Raw genomic sequence first — 17122 nt, 5'->3', positions numbered from 1 at the left:
GAAAACAGGAACAGGCACTATGAGCAGGTCCAAGAAAGAACATAAAAGGAGTGTATCTGGGGAGACTTTACGTGTGTATTTTTTTCTATCACGAGACTCATGATCCCCAAGGATTTCCTGGGACTCTCAGAATTGTTCAATATGTCCACAGTTCCCTAGATGGTTCCCTCCTATGATGGAGAAGAGAGTGTGGACATTGAGGTGACTAAAAAGCAAGGCTAGGACCCAAGGGAGCAGACATAACCACTCATCCACCCATTTTTTCTCTTATGATTTACAGCTTTAAAACAAAACAAACAAAACAAAACACCTCCTCTACTTTCAATACACTGTTTCAACAAACCTATCTTTCACCGGGAGAACTCACTCAAAGGGTGACCTCAGCTAAGGAGAAATTAGGGAATCCTCTTGTGTGCTTTCCATGGGAAAGTCACCAGAACACAGAGGCCATGCTTAGAGACCTTTTTGCAAAACCTCAGGCACTCCCATGGTGACACAAAGCTCTCTGTATTGCTTTGTTTGCGACATACTATTTAAATGAATCCTTAAGATTACAAAAATAATCTCTCTGGGTTCAGAGACTGTTCCTGACTGGTTGGCCAAAAGAGATTTCCCCCTTATTTCCTGTATGTGTGTGTGTGAGAGAGAGAGAGAACGAGTGAGACAGAGTGTGTATGTGTGTAGAGCCTATATTTTATACTGATGAAAAATAATACACATACCAAAAACTGTCAAAAACATAAGTGCAGGGGCACCTGGGTGGCTCAGTGGGTTAAAGCCTCTGCCTTCGGCTCAGGTCATGATCCTGGAGTCCAGGGATCGAGCCCCACATCAGGCTCTCTGCTCAGCAGAAGTTTGCTTCTCCTCTCTCTCTGCCTAAAAAAAAAATAAATAAATAAATAAATAAAAATTAAAAAATAAAAAAAAAAAAACATAAGTGCATATCTTAAATCATTGACCATGAGCCAGGTTATGAAATCGAATATTGCCAAAACCACAGAAAATTCCCCACACCAAGGGCTCCTTCCTAACTACATTCTCCTTTTTCCTCATCTAGTGGGAAACATCCTTTCTCTTATGGAACTTAACCATTGTTTGGTTTTATAGTTTTATCACACTATATATTTTTTTTAAGATTTTATTGATTTATTTGAGAGGGAGAGCTCGAGCAGGGGGACAGAGGGAGAGGAAGAAGCAATCTCCCCACTGAGCAGGGAGCCCAATGCAGGGTTCCATCCTAGGACCCTGGGATCATGACTTGAGCTAAAGGCAGACACTTAACCGACTGAGCCACCCAGGCGCCCACCACACTATATAGACACTATATAGACAGTGATAAAGTGTTAAAAGTAAGCAGAAGACAATAAACATAATAGCTGCAAACGAGTGTTTGACTGGCAGCTGAATTCTCAATCAGAACGACAGAAACAAGAAATTGCTGGGATGAATCTTTAATACAGTGGAAGTAGAGCACTGCCAGGACAGAATTCCATATCCAGAGGAAAACGTTCTTCAGGAATAAAGTGAAATAAGGACATTGTTAGGCAACAGTAATGCCATCAACAAATCTGCACTTAGAGGGGCGCCTGGGTGGCTCAGTCAGTTAAGCATCTGCCTTCAGCTCTGGTCACGACCTCAGAGTCCTGGGATCGAGCCCCACATCAGGCTTCCTGCTCAGTGGGGAGTCTGCTTCTCCCTCTCCCTCTGCCTCTCTCCCCACTCATGCTCTCTCTCTTTCTTCTCTCAAATAAATAAATCTTAAAAGGAAAGAATCTCAAGAAATTACCAAACATAGTAGAGAGTCTGTGTATTTTTCATCCATCTTTCCCAATGAAACATTGTAAATAATCATAATTCATTCTACAAACCAGGGAATAGATATGGTACAATACTATTAATCAAACTATGTCCCTCATTCATTCATACAAAAGAATTCTTGCCTTTTGGCTAAAATCGAGTGTAAACTATGTACCTTATTCAAATTCCATGTTTTTACATGTATGCATTTTTTTGGTGTATACTATTTTTTTAAGATTTTATTTGACAGAGAAAGAGAGAAAAGTAGGCAGAGAGGCAGGCAGAGAGAGAGGAGGAAGCAGGCTCCCCGCTAAACAGAGAACCCAATGTGGGGCTTGATCCCAAGACCCTGAGATCATGACCTGAGCCAAAGGCAGAGACTTAACCCACTGAGCTACCCAGGTGCCCCTTTTTGGTGTATACTATTATGAAAATGTGTCACAGGTATAGATTTGTGAAATAATCACCAAATTGGGGTATATAACAGTTCCATCCCATCCCTTACACTCAGACACTCTAACACCAGAGCCTGATAACCACTGACCTCTTCCCCATCACCATAATGTTATCATTCAGAAGCTGTTCCAAAAATGGGATCATACAGTATGTAATCCTTTAAGACTGGATTTTTCCAGTCAGCATAATACACTTGAGAGCTGTCCAGTTGCTGTGTGTATCAAGTTCTTTTTTTATTGCAGAATAGTAATCCATTGTATGAATGTACCATGGCTTCTTTATCCACTCGTCCATTGAAGAAAATCTGGGTTTTTTTCCCCCCAGTTTAATCCAGACTAATACAAGTAAAGCTGCTATGAATAGTCTTTTTCAGGTTCTTGTGTAAGCATACATATTTTTTCTTCCTCTAGGATAAAAGACATTATACTGAGTTTAAAAATCTAGACCCAAAGTGTTTAGATGCTTTAGCAGTCAACAATTAGTGACATTTCTAGAGACAGAGAGCAGATCAGTGGCTCAACGGGTAGGAGGTAGGATAGTGGTGTTGACTGCGAAAGGGCATGAGGATGTTTTCTGGGGGTGATGGAAATGTCCTATAGGGTCCTATTAGGGTTGTGGTTATAGTGGGCACATATGTCAACACTCACTGAAATCCACACTTTGAATGAGTTCATTTCAACATGCACAATCTATACCTTAGTAAAATGGATTCAAAAAGTGTTTTGTGCATGAGTCTCATTATAATTCTTCCTTGCGTTGTTCATATATGATTTCTGCAGGGCCCTGATGTTGCCCCCAGGGGCTAAAGTCTCACTAACAAGAAATCCCAAGCCCCAGAAGAGGATAAATCTTTTTCCACATTTTGATCTAAAAGCTCATAGAAGGTTTTCAGTTTTGAGGACAAGGAATGGGGTCACATGGGTCCAAATTTCTGTCCTGTAGAAGCTTTGATTAGCATCCTCAAGGTGAGGATTCACGCTTTGATTCACCATCCTCAAGGTGAAGGGATTAAAATCAGACAGTAATGACAGTAACAGCCATGGGGAATCAGAATGGCCTTGAGTACTGAAGTGCTTTGATAATGTCTCTATTACCAGAATTAGACCGACAAAGGGTAGCATGTCCTGCTTTTCCAACCACTGGCACTACAAATCCATTCTCTATCTTCCTGCTTGCACTGAGCCTACAGATCAGAGGGATGTGAAGGCTTAGGTTCTTCTCACATCTTTCCTCTTCTGGAAGTTTCTGTGGTTTTCTAGACCCCCCCCCCATCATGAGGGAGGGTGCTTTGAAGCTCATTCCCCAAAGTTACTCTCTCCCCAGACTTTCCTCCCTGGCTTTTGGCATGTCTGCTGTTTGCCTTAACCCTAATGTCTCCCGCCAGTTAGTAACCAGAGCTTGTCCCTTTACCTTTCAACATATTCAAGGAAAACCCTGCACTTAGCTGCTTATCTGCCCTGGGAGACTTACAAGTCAGGTGAAATAAAAACAACTGTAGAAAGGTCAAGACAAACACAAGTCTTGGACAACAAGGTCATTTTGCTTCCTCTGGAACCAGGTTACCCACATCAGAGAATGAAGTCGCCAGGGCAAATGCTAAGTTTCAAATGCCACAAAACTCTCCGTGTTTAAACCATCTTATTGTGACTCATCATTCTCCGTTTCTATAACCCTTAAACAAGGTTGATTCTGACCATTTTTGTTCTTTTCAGGGTTTCTGTGGAGGGAGTGTCCGTCGGAACTCCCCCCCCCCCACACACACACACCCCCGCAGCGGTTTCCACGATGTTGCTTCCAGGTCTCTTCAAAAGGTCAACATTTAAAAACAATTTAATAGTTTATGTGTACTAATTTAGTCCTTGCAATTCTTCCTGAGAGATACTACTATTTTTTTTTCCTGGAGCAAAGACTGAAAATAGAGAGGCTGAGGGACACACACAGGGTCACATGACCCGCGAGTGGAGAATCCAGGTCGTCTGCCTCCTGATCGTGACGCCATCGAGGCCAACTGTGGAGAGACGGTGGCAGGTTTCATAGATAATAAGAAAGTGGGAAGATTTTCAAAACTCTCGCACTGTTCCTGTGTTTGAAGTGTTTGGCAGGAAAATCCCCAAACTGAAAAGTGTAGGAAGGGAGGGGACGCCTCGGAGCCTAGCTCATGGGCCGGCATAAGTGGAGAAAATCTCGGTGGGATGCAGAGGGTGGTGGCAGTCTGGAGAGGAAAGACAGACAGCTGGGTCCCTGGGTCATTGCGGGGAAGCCTGAGGGGTCGCGGGAAGCTCCGAGGGAGGAGGGGTGATCTCTGCCGTTGTCCCTCTGCAGATGACCCCACCCAGTTGACACCCTAGGCTCCCACGGTGGAGAACCTTCCTCGTCCCGGGCAGGAGCTCCTTTCTCTCTTGCACTGCTTTCCCCACTTCCTCCCTAAGAAAGTGTCTATCCAACTTCAGGTCTTGGTGGGACCGTTCCCCTTCTAAGACGCCGCCTCTGACTGCAGTGTCTCCCCACCGCATAGCTGAGAGCCATGACGCGAACACAGCCCTCGCGCGGACTCGTCCTCCTCTCCCATCCCCCACGACCCCAGTGACAGCGTCTTCTCTGTTGGTCTCCGTGCTCTCCCGACTCCCATTCCCTTCTCCGTTCCCACCTGGCCTTCCTGTCGCTCACTAGGGCCCATTCTTTCCTCATGGGGAAGCATGTACTGACTTCAGCCCCCCGGAATGGAGTCTGACGAGCACTGGATTGGAGAAGAAGGCTCTGCCCCTTCTCCTTTGAGGAAAGAAAGGCTGTGATTCCGGAGCTGGGATGCGGAAGCTGTGTGGAGGAATGAACGAAGACGATCTGAGAGCCGGGAGGAGAGGCTGCCCTAAACACTTCAGCCTGAGGGGAAGTGCCGAGGAAGGAGCGCCATGACAAATCTGTGGAAGGGCGCACTGTATGAAGTCAAGAAAAGGAGTCCTGAGAGCAGTGCCACCCCGGGTTAGGGCCAGGACGGCGAGGGGAGGTGGTCAGGGCCGGAAGGGGTGGGAGAGAGGTGGTCAGGGCCGGAAGTGCGGGCAGGGGGAGATGGTCAGGGCCGGAAGGGGTGGAGGGGAGTTGGTCAGGGCCGGAAGTGCGGGCAGGGGGAGATGGTCAGGGCTGGAAGGGGTGGGGGGGAGTTGGTCAGGGCCGGAAGTGCAGGCAGGGGGAGATGGTCAGGGCTGGAAGGGGTGGAGGGGAGGTGGTCAGGGCCGGAAGTGCAGGCAGGGGGAGATGGTCAGGGCTGGAAGGGGTGAGGGGGAGTTGGTCAGGGCCGGAAGTGCAGGCAGGGGGAGATGGTCAGGGCCGGAAGTGGGGGGGAGTTGGTCAGGGCAGGGAGGGGGGGGGGAGGTCCCATTGAATCCCGGCTCTCAAAGAGGGTGATAATGCTGGGGGGTGGGAGTGGGGTTCCCATAGCTCCAGACCGGGGTGGTGGGGAGGTGGGTTGTGGACACATGTCATGTCCCCCTGACAAGCCCAGGATCGGTGTTCCAGGAAGAGCCTGGGACCCAGCCCTTGGGGTTAGAGGAACAGAACGTCTTCTCCTCCGGGTCCTGAGCTGGGATGGTTTCTGATCACTGAAGTCTAGATGGGCAGCAGCTGAGAGATGAAGGGCTTAATCAGATGAGAAAAGGGAACAAGGAGCACTGAACTCTTGGCGCCCTTCAGAGTTGGGGGGTGGGGGGAGGGAGGAGTAAGAGGTACATTTAGAAGACACCTTCTACTCCAGGAAGAAAAGAAAAAACAGCCCTTATCATTTCAAAGACTTAGACATAAGCCCAAATGTTGCAGGTCCAAGACCAGAAAGAGCAGGTCTTCGAAATCTCCTGCGGATGTATGCTTACACACAGTATAAGGAAGGGAGATCCTTGTCATACCTCCACACGCCACTCCTGGGCCCTGAAACATTCCTCCCCCAAAAGAAGTCTGGGATGCATGTCTAAAGGTGGTCCGCGAGGGACTCTCTGCTCAGATACCCCAGGGTACCCACGTCTCCATAGTTTGAAAATGGTTGCAAAAGCCAAAAAGTCTAACCCTGGATACCCAGGTATAATGGGGCATGTTTTGAATCATAATTTCTTGTTTTTTTTTTTTTTTTTTTAATTATCAAGTCATTTTTCTGGTGTTTGCTCCTTGCCAGCGGCTTTCCAGCGTGTCTTCCGTCCCACCTCCTGCCACTCAGCGCCCCAACTTGGCTTTATGGTGTGTTAGATTGGAGACCGTCTCCTCCACACGCCCCTGATCCCGATGGCCGCTCGTGCAGGCTGCCCCTCGGAGGGCCCTTCGCAGGCACCCATCCACGGACACTCCCCCAGGACGAGTCTTTGTGAGCAGCTCAGGCAGACTCCCAGCTCCAGACAGACGGCAAAGCCTGCTTATCTGGCACATCCTCTCTACCAGGGGCCGCCCAGCCACTGTCCCAAGCCCCCAGAGCAGCACCGCTGCCGGAAGTAACAGTAATAATGATAATCATAGCTAGTGGCTTGAGATTCATGGTTTGTTTGTTTTTAAGATTTTATTTATTTATTTCACAGAAAGAGATAGAAGCAGGGGGAGCAGCCGAGGGAGGAGGAGCAGTCTTCCCAGTAAACAGGGAGCCCCATGTGCTGCTCAATCCCCAGATCCTGGGACCATGACCTGAGCCCAAGGCAGACACTTAATTGACTGAGCCACCCAGGCGCCCCTTGAGTTTCAGGTTTTTATTTTTTTTCTTTTCAGCACCAAAAACCCGAGGTTCTGGACATGATAGGGCTTCCTCCATCCTTGGTCTTCTTGCCCTATTAATTATCTCCTCCAGTGACTGCTTCTCATGGCTCTAATACCCTCTGTATGTTGATGACCCACAGATCTTTACCTCCCTCCCTGAACCCTCCTCTGCCTTGCCTTTATCTCCATCAAATTCAACATGTCCAAAGTCAGACCACTGATGTTGTATCTCATCTCACACCAGCATCACACCCTCCATACAGTCCACTCCTGACCTCCCCCATCCCCCACTCTTCTCTCTACATCTTTCCCAGTACCTTGTATTTCCCGAATATTCCTTCCTCCCCTTCCTCCACTCCCCACCTCCCCCTCCCAACATGAATATGGCTCCCTAATCGCCCACCTCTGTAAATATATCCTGTCCTTTGTTGGAAAGGTGGTTAAGATTCAAGGGAGCTGCCACTGGGGGAAAAAAAAAAATACATTCGGGGCACTGAAAACTCTTTTAGCATTGGGAATATTTCCTCCATCTAGCCTCATTGTTCTCTACTAGATTGTTTGCACCTCTGGGGACTTATGTTCACTTGTATTCTCCAGAGTGCCTAGGATGGGGCTGGGCCAAGGTTAGGAGCTCGCAAAACCCAAGTGAATTGACTGTTGCCCACGAGCAGATATTTTTTGTAATGCCCACGCAGAGGAGAGCTCATGCCAACTCTCTGACCTCCAGCTCAGGTCAGAAAACGTGGGTTTAGTTTAACAGTTCACTAGACATATTTTGGGTCGCACCTCTGGCCCGGAGCGGGCAATGAAAATTAACTGAAACCCTGAGGCAATGGCTCAAGAAAACATTCCCTACATCCCAATCCCTCCGTCCTAGTCCACTGGGAGCCACGGTGTAACATTGAGGCACGGGACAGCCTGAGCCTGGGGCTGAGGAAGAAGCCGGTCAAGGTGGGTGTAGATATGTCTGCCCATGACCCGCCATCCCATCAACCTGCCGCTCAAGTTCACAGGGACTACCCTGAGGCGAAACAAGCTCAGGAAGGTGAAGAGAATATCCCAGAAAGGGAAAGGGAAGCCAGCTAAGAGAGTAAGATGCCAGTGGGTCGCAGCAGAGATCTTGAGCCCCACACCCAGGCTAAATGAAATAATTAAACCCCAGTAAAATAGAAACAAAATGGGGCTCCTGGCTTAGTCGGCTAAGCAGCTGCTTTCAGTTCAGGTCATGATACCAGGGTCCTGGGATCGAGTCCCTCATCAGGCTCCCTGCTTAGTGAGGAGCCTGCTCCTCCCTTCTCTCCCTCTGCCCCTTCCCCCGCTAGTGCGGGCAATCTCTCTCTCTCTCTCTCTCTCTCTCATGCTCTGTCTCAATTAAATATCTAAAATCTTAAAAAAAAAAAAATAGAGGCAGCAGCTCTTCCTGCCCATGGGTGCTGACCCATGCTTTAATAAACCACTATTTTGCACCAAGAATGTCTCAAGAATTCTTTCTTGGTCATCGGCTCCGAATCTCACTGCACTGAACCTCACGTACATTCTAGAACTTCATCATTTGGCGCCCGAACGTGGGGCTGTGAGTCTTTACAATTGGACTCTGAGCTTCGGTGCAGAATTGGTCATTGAAATCCACAAACTTCTGAGTGCCCAAGTACAGAGGCACCACCTGTGTTCCAGGTTCTAAGAACCTAAACCAAAATCCATCCACAGATGAGATGAGGCAAAAAATGAAAACACGTCATGTCCAGAGCTCTTCTTATGGTATTAGAGGAAGAAGAGCCAAGTAGAAATATCAAAATAAGAATTATCAGCTAAGTAAGAAGAAACTTAGGTTCATATAATTTTGGAACTGTGAGAAATCTTACAGACCTTTCAAGTCACTGATTCTCAAACTCACACTGGTGAGGGACGGACTGGCTTTGCTTTCTATTTTATTTATTCATTTATGTTCATCTTCAGCCCCATTCTTGCAATTGCAAGGAATCAAATTCTCCATAACCTGAATGACCTTGAAAGATGACCTTGAGCTCCAGATGAAAACTCAGTTTGGCTGGCCCCTGGATTTCTCCCCATGAGATCCTGAGCTCAGCGCCCAGCTAACTTGCCTGCACTTCTGAAAAATCGTGGTGATACACCATGAGCTGAACCTTTTGTAACTAGAATTAATGTGCACTTGGCTATAGGATAATGAGGAGTTATGTTTCTAAACACACTCCATATCTGTATTTGCAAGGCTTTTTACAGACAGATTAATGTGTCCTCTGATGATTGATGCTTTCTGTAGACCACGCGGCAAGTAGTGGTTTAAACATGTTGCTTTGAAAACTGAGGCACAAAGATTAACTGAGCCAAGTTTACTGATACAGCAGCCTTCTAGTAATGGGGCAGAGTTTCAGCGCAGAGTGAGATCACACTTGTGCATGTCTGTTGGCATGATTGACCTTGAAAACAATCCTATGAGGTGGCTATGGAAATAAGAATTTTATTCTGAAAGTATGGAGCTAAAAAAAAAAAAGGTTAAGCAATTTTTTCAAGCTTCACTGTGGAAAGTGAGAGCCAAATCATGTCTTGGAACCCAAACCCTATACTTACCAATTAAAAATTGTTTAAAAGATGTCAAATAAAATTAGCAAGGAGAAGGAAAAAAATAGAAACAAGACAAAGCCCTGAAAAGAGTAAGCATCGAGCCCCATGTTATAATTCACACGATAGAGCTTTTTCCTCCTTCGCTCTCAACACATACCCAGAGGATACCCCAGAGAATCCTTTTCCTAAAGGGCCCACCTCCAACTCAGCCTTCGCTAACCCTTGAAATGGCCCTCGCCCCATTCAAAGTGATTAAAGGTTCGTGCCTGGAATTTAGAAGACTTGGGTATGAATCCCACCTCTGCCACTGACTAGAAATGACACTGATAGTTATTGAACACTACACCTGAAACTAATGATGTAATATCAGTTGGTCACTTGAGTTTAAATTTTAAAAAAATTAAAAGTTAAAAAAAAAAAAAAAGAAAAGAAATGACACCTGCCTGAGATAGTAACACCTCTGGGCCTCAGTTCCTCACCTGAAAAGATAATAATAATGAAATTCTTATGACACTCAAATGAGGTAATACATACAAAATTGAGCACAGTGCCTGACACACAATGCCTTTCCAGGCCGTGGTCACTATTTTATCATTATTATTATCATGACTATTTCATGGTTGGGCCCAGATAACCCAGGGCCAGGCCCATAGCCCGCAGTCACTTCTTTGGGCTAAAAGTTACCATCCTTCGTGTGTGTTCCCTAACGCAGAATTCTGGAGTGTTGAGATCTTCACTAACTATGTATTAAATGCATGGGAATACCCCTGGGGGGTCCTGTGCCAAAAACACCCCGAGGTGTGGGGGAGGGGTTGCCTGGCAGGTTCAGTGGGTAGAATGTGTGACTCTTGATCTCAGGGCTATGAGTTCGAGACCCACATTGCAGGTAGAGGTTACTTAAATAAAATCTTAACAAACAAACAAGACACCTCGGTATGAATCAGCTTTTCAGATTTCTTTCTTAGCCACAGCAACAGTTTAGGGAGATGGCACTGAGTTCTGGGGTCCAGAGGGAGCCGTGAAGGGCTGGGAAAGAAGAGCCCCACTGCTCCTCTCCCGCAGATTCTCTGCAGGCTGGTGTATTTTGACACACGCCTTGAGTCCTGAGTACAAAGATGGTTAGAAAACCCCAGACTTGGATCCCTGAAAAGTCACTCCAAAGACAGAGTCCCCGCACTGCTCGGCTTTCTCCACAAGTCCGCACACTCCCCTCTTGAGGGTTTTCCTTCCGGCTTCCTTTCAGGGTGCCGAACCTCTTCAGCACCTCACAAGGCTTTACCCACAACCGTAAGAGCCCATGCAGTAGAAGCAGATCGACTGTGCCTCACATCTCAGCTCCTCTGTGTCTGAAGAGTCTTAGCTTCCTTGTCTGGAAACAGGGATGATCCCTGATCCCCAGACTCCTGAGCTAGGCAATGTGCTTAGCACAGTGGTGTGGGAGACTTCCAGAAGCGCTCTGCTCCGGGCTGCAACCCCATCGGTGCAGTCCTCCCCTCAGGATACCATCGCATGCAGCCGTTCAGCCTGAGCCTGCTTGTTGTGCCAGATTTCACACCAGTCTCCGTCCTGGGGCCACCCATTACTCTGTCCCCAACCCACTGTAAGCCAACTAGAAACATGAGCTGCTCGCCCGCAGCTGCCTGCATAGCTTTCCGTGTATTAATTCATCCCGTCATCCCAACCAGCCTGTGTTGTGGATACTATTAGCATCTTCACTTCACCGTTCAGGAAACCGAAACTTAGCCAAGGTACTAATTTGCCCGAGATCAAAAGCGCTATGAAGAGGTTTATCAATGATTTAAATGCAGAATGCCTGGCTCACCAGAGGATCTTCTGTCCCCATAGGCTACATGCCCTCCCTGCCACCCCCCCCCCCGCCACCTCTCCTTCCAGGAACTGAAGCAGGCTGATCCTGTGTCCTCACCTTGATAACGAGGTGCACTTCCCTGATCTCCTACACACGGACCAGCCCCTCTGGCTTTCCTGGCAGAGTTCAGTGCTCCAAAGTATTTCAACATTCAACCAACTGACCTCTACTCAGACAGCAGATGCTTCTGATGTAGAGCAAATAGGAAAAATGCTGAGATGAGCCCTGCTGTGTCGGAGAAACTGGCCCATCACCATACACACGTTATCTGGCATAGTGATTAAAAGCTGTGTGGTCAGGGGTGCCTGGGTGGTTCAGCATTGGACTCTTCATGTCGGCTCTGGTTGTGATCTCCTGGGACTGACTCTGCACTCAGCGGGGAGTCTGCTAAAGGTTTCTCTCTCTGTCCCTTTGCCCCTCTCCTGCTCTCTCTAATAAATAAATCTTTAAAAAAAATAAAAGCTGCATGGATGCTGGGGAACCTGGGAGTTTCAGTCAGTCTAATGTCCGACTCTTGGTTTTGGCTCAGCTCATGACCTCAGGATCATGAAACCAAATCCCTCATCAGGCTCTATGTTCAGCGGGGAGTCTGCTGGAGATGTTCTCTCTCCCCCTCCCCCCTGCCCCCTCTCTCTCTCTCTTTAAAAAAAGAAAAAAAAAAAGCTGCAAGAATGGAAATTGAGGGCATTATGCTGAGTGAAATAAGCCAGACAGACACTTCATGGTACCACTTATACGTGGAGTTAAAAAAAAAAAATCTAATTTATAGAAACAGAGGGTGGAAAAGTGGTTGCCAGGTGCAGGGAGAAAGAGACACAGATTGGTAAAAAGGTACAAATTTTCAACTATAAGATGAATTAGGTGTGAAAATCTAGTGTAAACCAGGGAGCCTATGGTTGACAACATTGTGCTGTATAATTGAAAGTTTCCAAACAGTAAGTAGGACTTAAACATTCTCACATTCCTCCTCTGCCCCCGCCAAAAAGATAAATACGTGAGACGATGGATAAATTAATTATCTAGACGGGGGATGGGGAAATCCTTTAACAATGTGGTGTGTAAATATCTGTATCTATCTATATATATCAATATTTATATTTAATATATAAATGTCAAACCACCATGATGTATACTTTAAATATTTTCCAATTTTATTTGTCAATTATAATTCTATAATGCTGAAATGTAAAAAAAATAAATAAGTAAATTAAAACTGCAGGGGTTTGGGGACAGGCCCAAGCTGTGGTCACAGCCCTGATCCCTAGCACTCTGACTTTCGCAAATCACTTAACCTTTCTTAGCTTCCATTTCCAAACCCGTGAAATGGGCGGAAAGATGCTTCAGGGAGAGTAAACAGTCCAGGGCCAATGTCTCAAGAGCTTTCCCTCCAAGCCCTCCATCAGAATTAACTGAGGAATCATCTCTGTCCTCCAGAACCAGATGACACATGGGACCCACGCAGTGTGACTTAGCCTGCTCCTCACATCCAAGGGCTCTGTGAGCAGGGCAGGACTATTGGAAGGGGCCCCACCGGAACGCAGGAAACCCGCGTCTCAGCCGCAACTCCTATTACAGCCACCAGAGGGCAGAGCCGGTCACCTGCCGGCCTCCTGAGCTGCCAGGAAGGACTTACCTGACACCAGTCTTAGAAAAGATGATTGCTTGCTGCTTAAAAGATTATATTAGTTCAGAGAAGAGCAGAGGGGAGCAATGAGAAGCCCATGGGGTTCAATACTGATGCTTTCATTCCTCTTGGGTGTTAGTATTTGAATCTTTTGAATTCCTGCCATTCTATAGTATAAAATTAATCTAGAGAATTTTTGTCTTTTTTTTAAATTTTTTTATTTTTTTTCAGCGTAACAGTATTCATTGTTTTGCACCACACCCAGTGCTCCACACAATACGTGCCCTCTCCAATACCCACCACCTGGTTCCCCCAACGTCCCACCCCCCACCCCTTCAAAATCCTCAGATTGTTCTTCAGAGTCCATAGTCTCTCATGATTCACCTCCCCTTCCAATTTCCCTCAACTCCCTTCTCCTCTCCATTTCCCCTTGTCCTCCATGCTATTTGTTATGCTCCACAAATAGTGAAACCATATGATAATTGACTCTCTCTGCTTGACTTATTTCACTCAGCATAATCTCTTCCAGTCCCATCCATGTTGCTACAAAAGTTGGGTATTCATCCTTTCTGATGGAGGCATAATACCCCATAGCGTATATGGACCATATCTTCCTTATCCATTCGTCCGTTGAAGGGCATCTTGGTTCTTTCCACAGTTTGGCGACCATGGCCATTGCTGCTATAAACATTGGGGTACAGATGGCCCTTCTTTTCACTACATCTGTATCTTTGGGATAAATACCCAGTAGTGCAATTGCAGGGTCATAGGGAAGCTAATGAAAAAATGTTCATCATCACTAGCCATCAGGGAGATTCAAGTTAAAACCACATTGAGACACCACCTTATACCAGTTAGAATGGCCAAAATTAACAAGACAGGAAACAATATGTGTTGGAGAGGATGTGGAGAAAGGGGAACCCTCTTACACTGTTGGTGGGAATGCAAGTTGGTGCAGCCACTTTGGAAAACAGTGTGGAGATTCCTCAAGAAATTAAAAATAGAGAATTCTTTTGTATTTGATGGTTCCTTTTCTTAGTAGATCACAATAATGACGATAGGGACATCTGGGGTGGGGGAGATTCAGTTAAGCGTCTGCCTTCAGCTCAGGTTATCACCTCAGGGTCCTGGGATTGAGCCCCGTGTCAGGCTCCCTGTTCAGTGGGGAGTCTGCTTCTCCCTCTCCTTCTGCCTCTCCCTCTCCTTGTGCTCTCTCTCAAAACAAAAACAAGTAAAATCTTTTTTTAAAAAATGACTGTAGTTTTGTAAGCACCTTCTCTGTGTAGCAAACACAGCCAATGGATTATCTTAAGTCATCACCAAAGCAAACTATAATAAGGCAAACTCGTATGATGCTTATTATGACAGATAATAGGGTCCTGAGGGACTCCAACTACCAAAGGACACTCCAAAAATCAGAAATAGACTTCTGTTCATGAAAGATAGTGGCTTCATAGTTTAAAACCTCACAAGGAAAACCCAGATGGATTCCATGGTGAACTCTGAAAACTTTCAGGAAGGTATACTACTAATTCCAGAAAAAGCCTAGCAGAAAATTGGAGAGTTCATTTGTCCAAACTCCTTTAATGGAGCTGGAATTACCTTGATACCAAAACCAGATAAAGGCGTTCTGAGAAAAGCATCTGGTCTGTGACGTAGCTTCCCATCTCTAGAACTTCACGCACATGTTTTTCTCATTATAGAACGCCATTGATCTTGATTCTTTACCTAATTGCCCCTCCATAAACTGTTGCTTCCTTCTTCTAGTCAATGGTGACCAATTCTTGCTCTAGATAGATTTTAGGTTACTAGGCAGACTATACCACGAAACTCTGAAGTAATCGATCCTAGAACCGTGTTGTGTGATTTGGCTGAACCAAGGAATCCAGCACAACACAGGAGTGTGCTGTGCCCTTGTATGTTTGTGGGGCAAAGCCCGATGCCAGGGCTCAGCGAGGGCAGTACCCCCTCAGTGGGGGTAGCATCACACATAGAAAGCTGAATTAAGAGAGAAACTGAGGAATCTGAAGGTGGCTCCCATCTCTGCCTCACGGAGACCCCTTGCCTCCGTTGGGATGAGGTGATCACTATCCTTTCTTCCTTTGAGAGTTAAGGTCACCCTTTGCTTGTGCAATTTTCTTGGCCTAGTCCCTGCCTTGGCCGTGGAGCAGGGAGAGGAAGCACAACGCCCACTCTCTCAGAGGCAGGGCCTCTGGTCCAGGTGAATGACCTGCCTCTCCCACAGTCCAGGACGTACCTCACAGAGTAGGAAGCTTCTTCTCCATCCCACATCCTGGCTTGTGCTCCATGGCCAAACCCTTCCTGGAGCTTGATTGCCTGCCTCACCTTCCATTCCCCAACATCCATGGACTGGCTCCCGTTCCTCCTGTTCCCAGGAGTCCTCCTGGTTCTGGGCTGGTCTTCCACAAAGGGTGAGTCCCATGGTGGGCAGGAAGAAGGGGCAGGACGATGGGTTCAGGGAGAAATGTCCTAGCAAGTCCTGACCGTGTTGAGGGGGTCCGGGCCCTGAGACTCTCTGGCTGCTGCAAACTCCCTTCTCCCCACCCCATGGAAACTCTTCCTGGGGACCTTCTAGAGCTGCTGTCCAAGAGCTTCACCAGACTCCCACTCTAGGAACAGTGTGAGGGGAAGGGATGATGCCGAATTCCTGGGGTCGACAGATAGACAAGCTAGAGAGCTACATCACCTTCTCTTTCCACTAAGACCCAAGTCTTGATAAATACTTCGGAAGGAAGATCCCCCCACTGGGCTCTGGCTCTTCTCTCTCAGCCAACCTAGCCCATCCCTACTAGCAAGAAATGCCCATATCAGTGTCCCCCTCAGAAGCCACAGCTATAGGCTGATCCTGGAAAGAAAAGAGAGGGCTTCCTGATAACTGTGGGAACTCCTAGAACCTGTCTTCTTGATAAACCCAGGTTCTGCAAGGAGAGTCCCCAGAGGTTGGATGAGGGAAGTCTTCAGAGTCAGAGGTCATGGCCTCAGTCTCAACATCTGCAGTGATGAACCCTGCCCGCCCCCCATGACTTGGCATCCCTTGGTCTCATCCTACGCTTCTCAATTATGTCCAGATCTTACGGGGAAACTTTGCACTTCCTGCGATGAATTCATTGGCAATAACTGCAGAAGGAACTTTGGTTCCTGTCGACCCAGATATCCTGACTTTGCATGCCAGACCAAAGAAGTGTATACGCAACATTTCACTGGCGGTAAGATGAGGGCAAGAGAAGGAGGGCGATGGGAGAGCAAATTTTATGATTGTTTTGGCAAAAAATAGGGGGGGTGCACTAGATTTGGAGTCAGAATTGTCTAGTCTCACCAGCTCTGTCTTAACTCACTCAATAGTCTAGGACATGTTACTCACCTTCTCTGAGTTCAAATGTCTTCGTCTATACAACGATCAGGTTTTATGGTTGACCTCCAAATTCCCATCCATCCCTGATACTCAGTGACCGAACCCTAAGACAGTACAGCTGTGGCAGGTCCTTTGCTGTAAAGGCGTGGGCGTGTTGGGGACCGGGTGAGTTGTCCCAAAAGGAGATGGTCCCTGGTACGGAGGGGCTGCAAGTCTCGGGCTCTGCCTCAGGGGACAGTCCCATATGCCCTCACGTTCCAAGTCTCACCTGGGCCTCCCTGTCACTCTACAGAATACTTCTATCAATATTCCATCCTGGGCTGCCCCAAAAGATGTGTGGAATATATCCGCATCACCAGCAAGGAGAAAAACGTGTTCTTCTGCTGTAATGAAAGTTACTGCAACAGCCTGAATGTGAAGGATAGCATTCCCTTCAACCCCGCTCCAGTGCAGCCTGACCTGTTCAACTGATTTGCGACGATCTCCTCCCCGCGGCGTCCTGCCCGTCCTTCCTGAACAAACGTCAATGTCCGGAAATGCCGTCGCTCTCAACTGCCACCCGCACTGTTTGGCTCTTAGGAGAGCCAAGAGGCTCAAGAGAAATGAGCTGTGGGTGAAAAAGGAACGTGACGCGACTTTGAAACGCCGTCCGGGCCCGAGGAAGCCCCAGCCAGCCTGGTCGTCTGGTTCTGCTCTT

At 47.2% G+C, this 17122-nt stretch overlaps 1 protein-coding gene across 1 annotated transcript; it reads left to right on the top strand.

The window, feature by feature from the left end:
• Positions 1–15417: 15417 nt before the first annotated feature.
• Positions 15418–16896, top strand: LOC309841329 (uncharacterized protein; the record flags this gene model as incomplete). The annotated part of the gene is made up of 3 exons (XM_082684205.1): positions 15418–15484; positions 16142–16279; positions 16718–16896. 3 exons carry the CDS (start codon positions 15418–15420, stop codon positions 16894–16896), a joined length of 384 nt encoding a protein of 127 aa, XP_082540331.1.
• Between the last annotated feature and the right edge of the window lie 226 nt (positions 16897–17122).

The sequence above is a fragment of the Mustela nivalis genome (genome assembly GCF_964662115.1).
Source record: "Mustela nivalis genome assembly, chromosome: 9".
In the NCBI taxonomy this organism is placed as follows: domain Eukaryota; kingdom Metazoa; phylum Chordata; class Mammalia; order Carnivora; family Mustelidae; genus Mustela; species Mustela nivalis.
The sequence above is the reverse complement of the archived record's forward strand: the minus strand, read 5'-3'. Positions and strand labels throughout refer to the sequence as shown.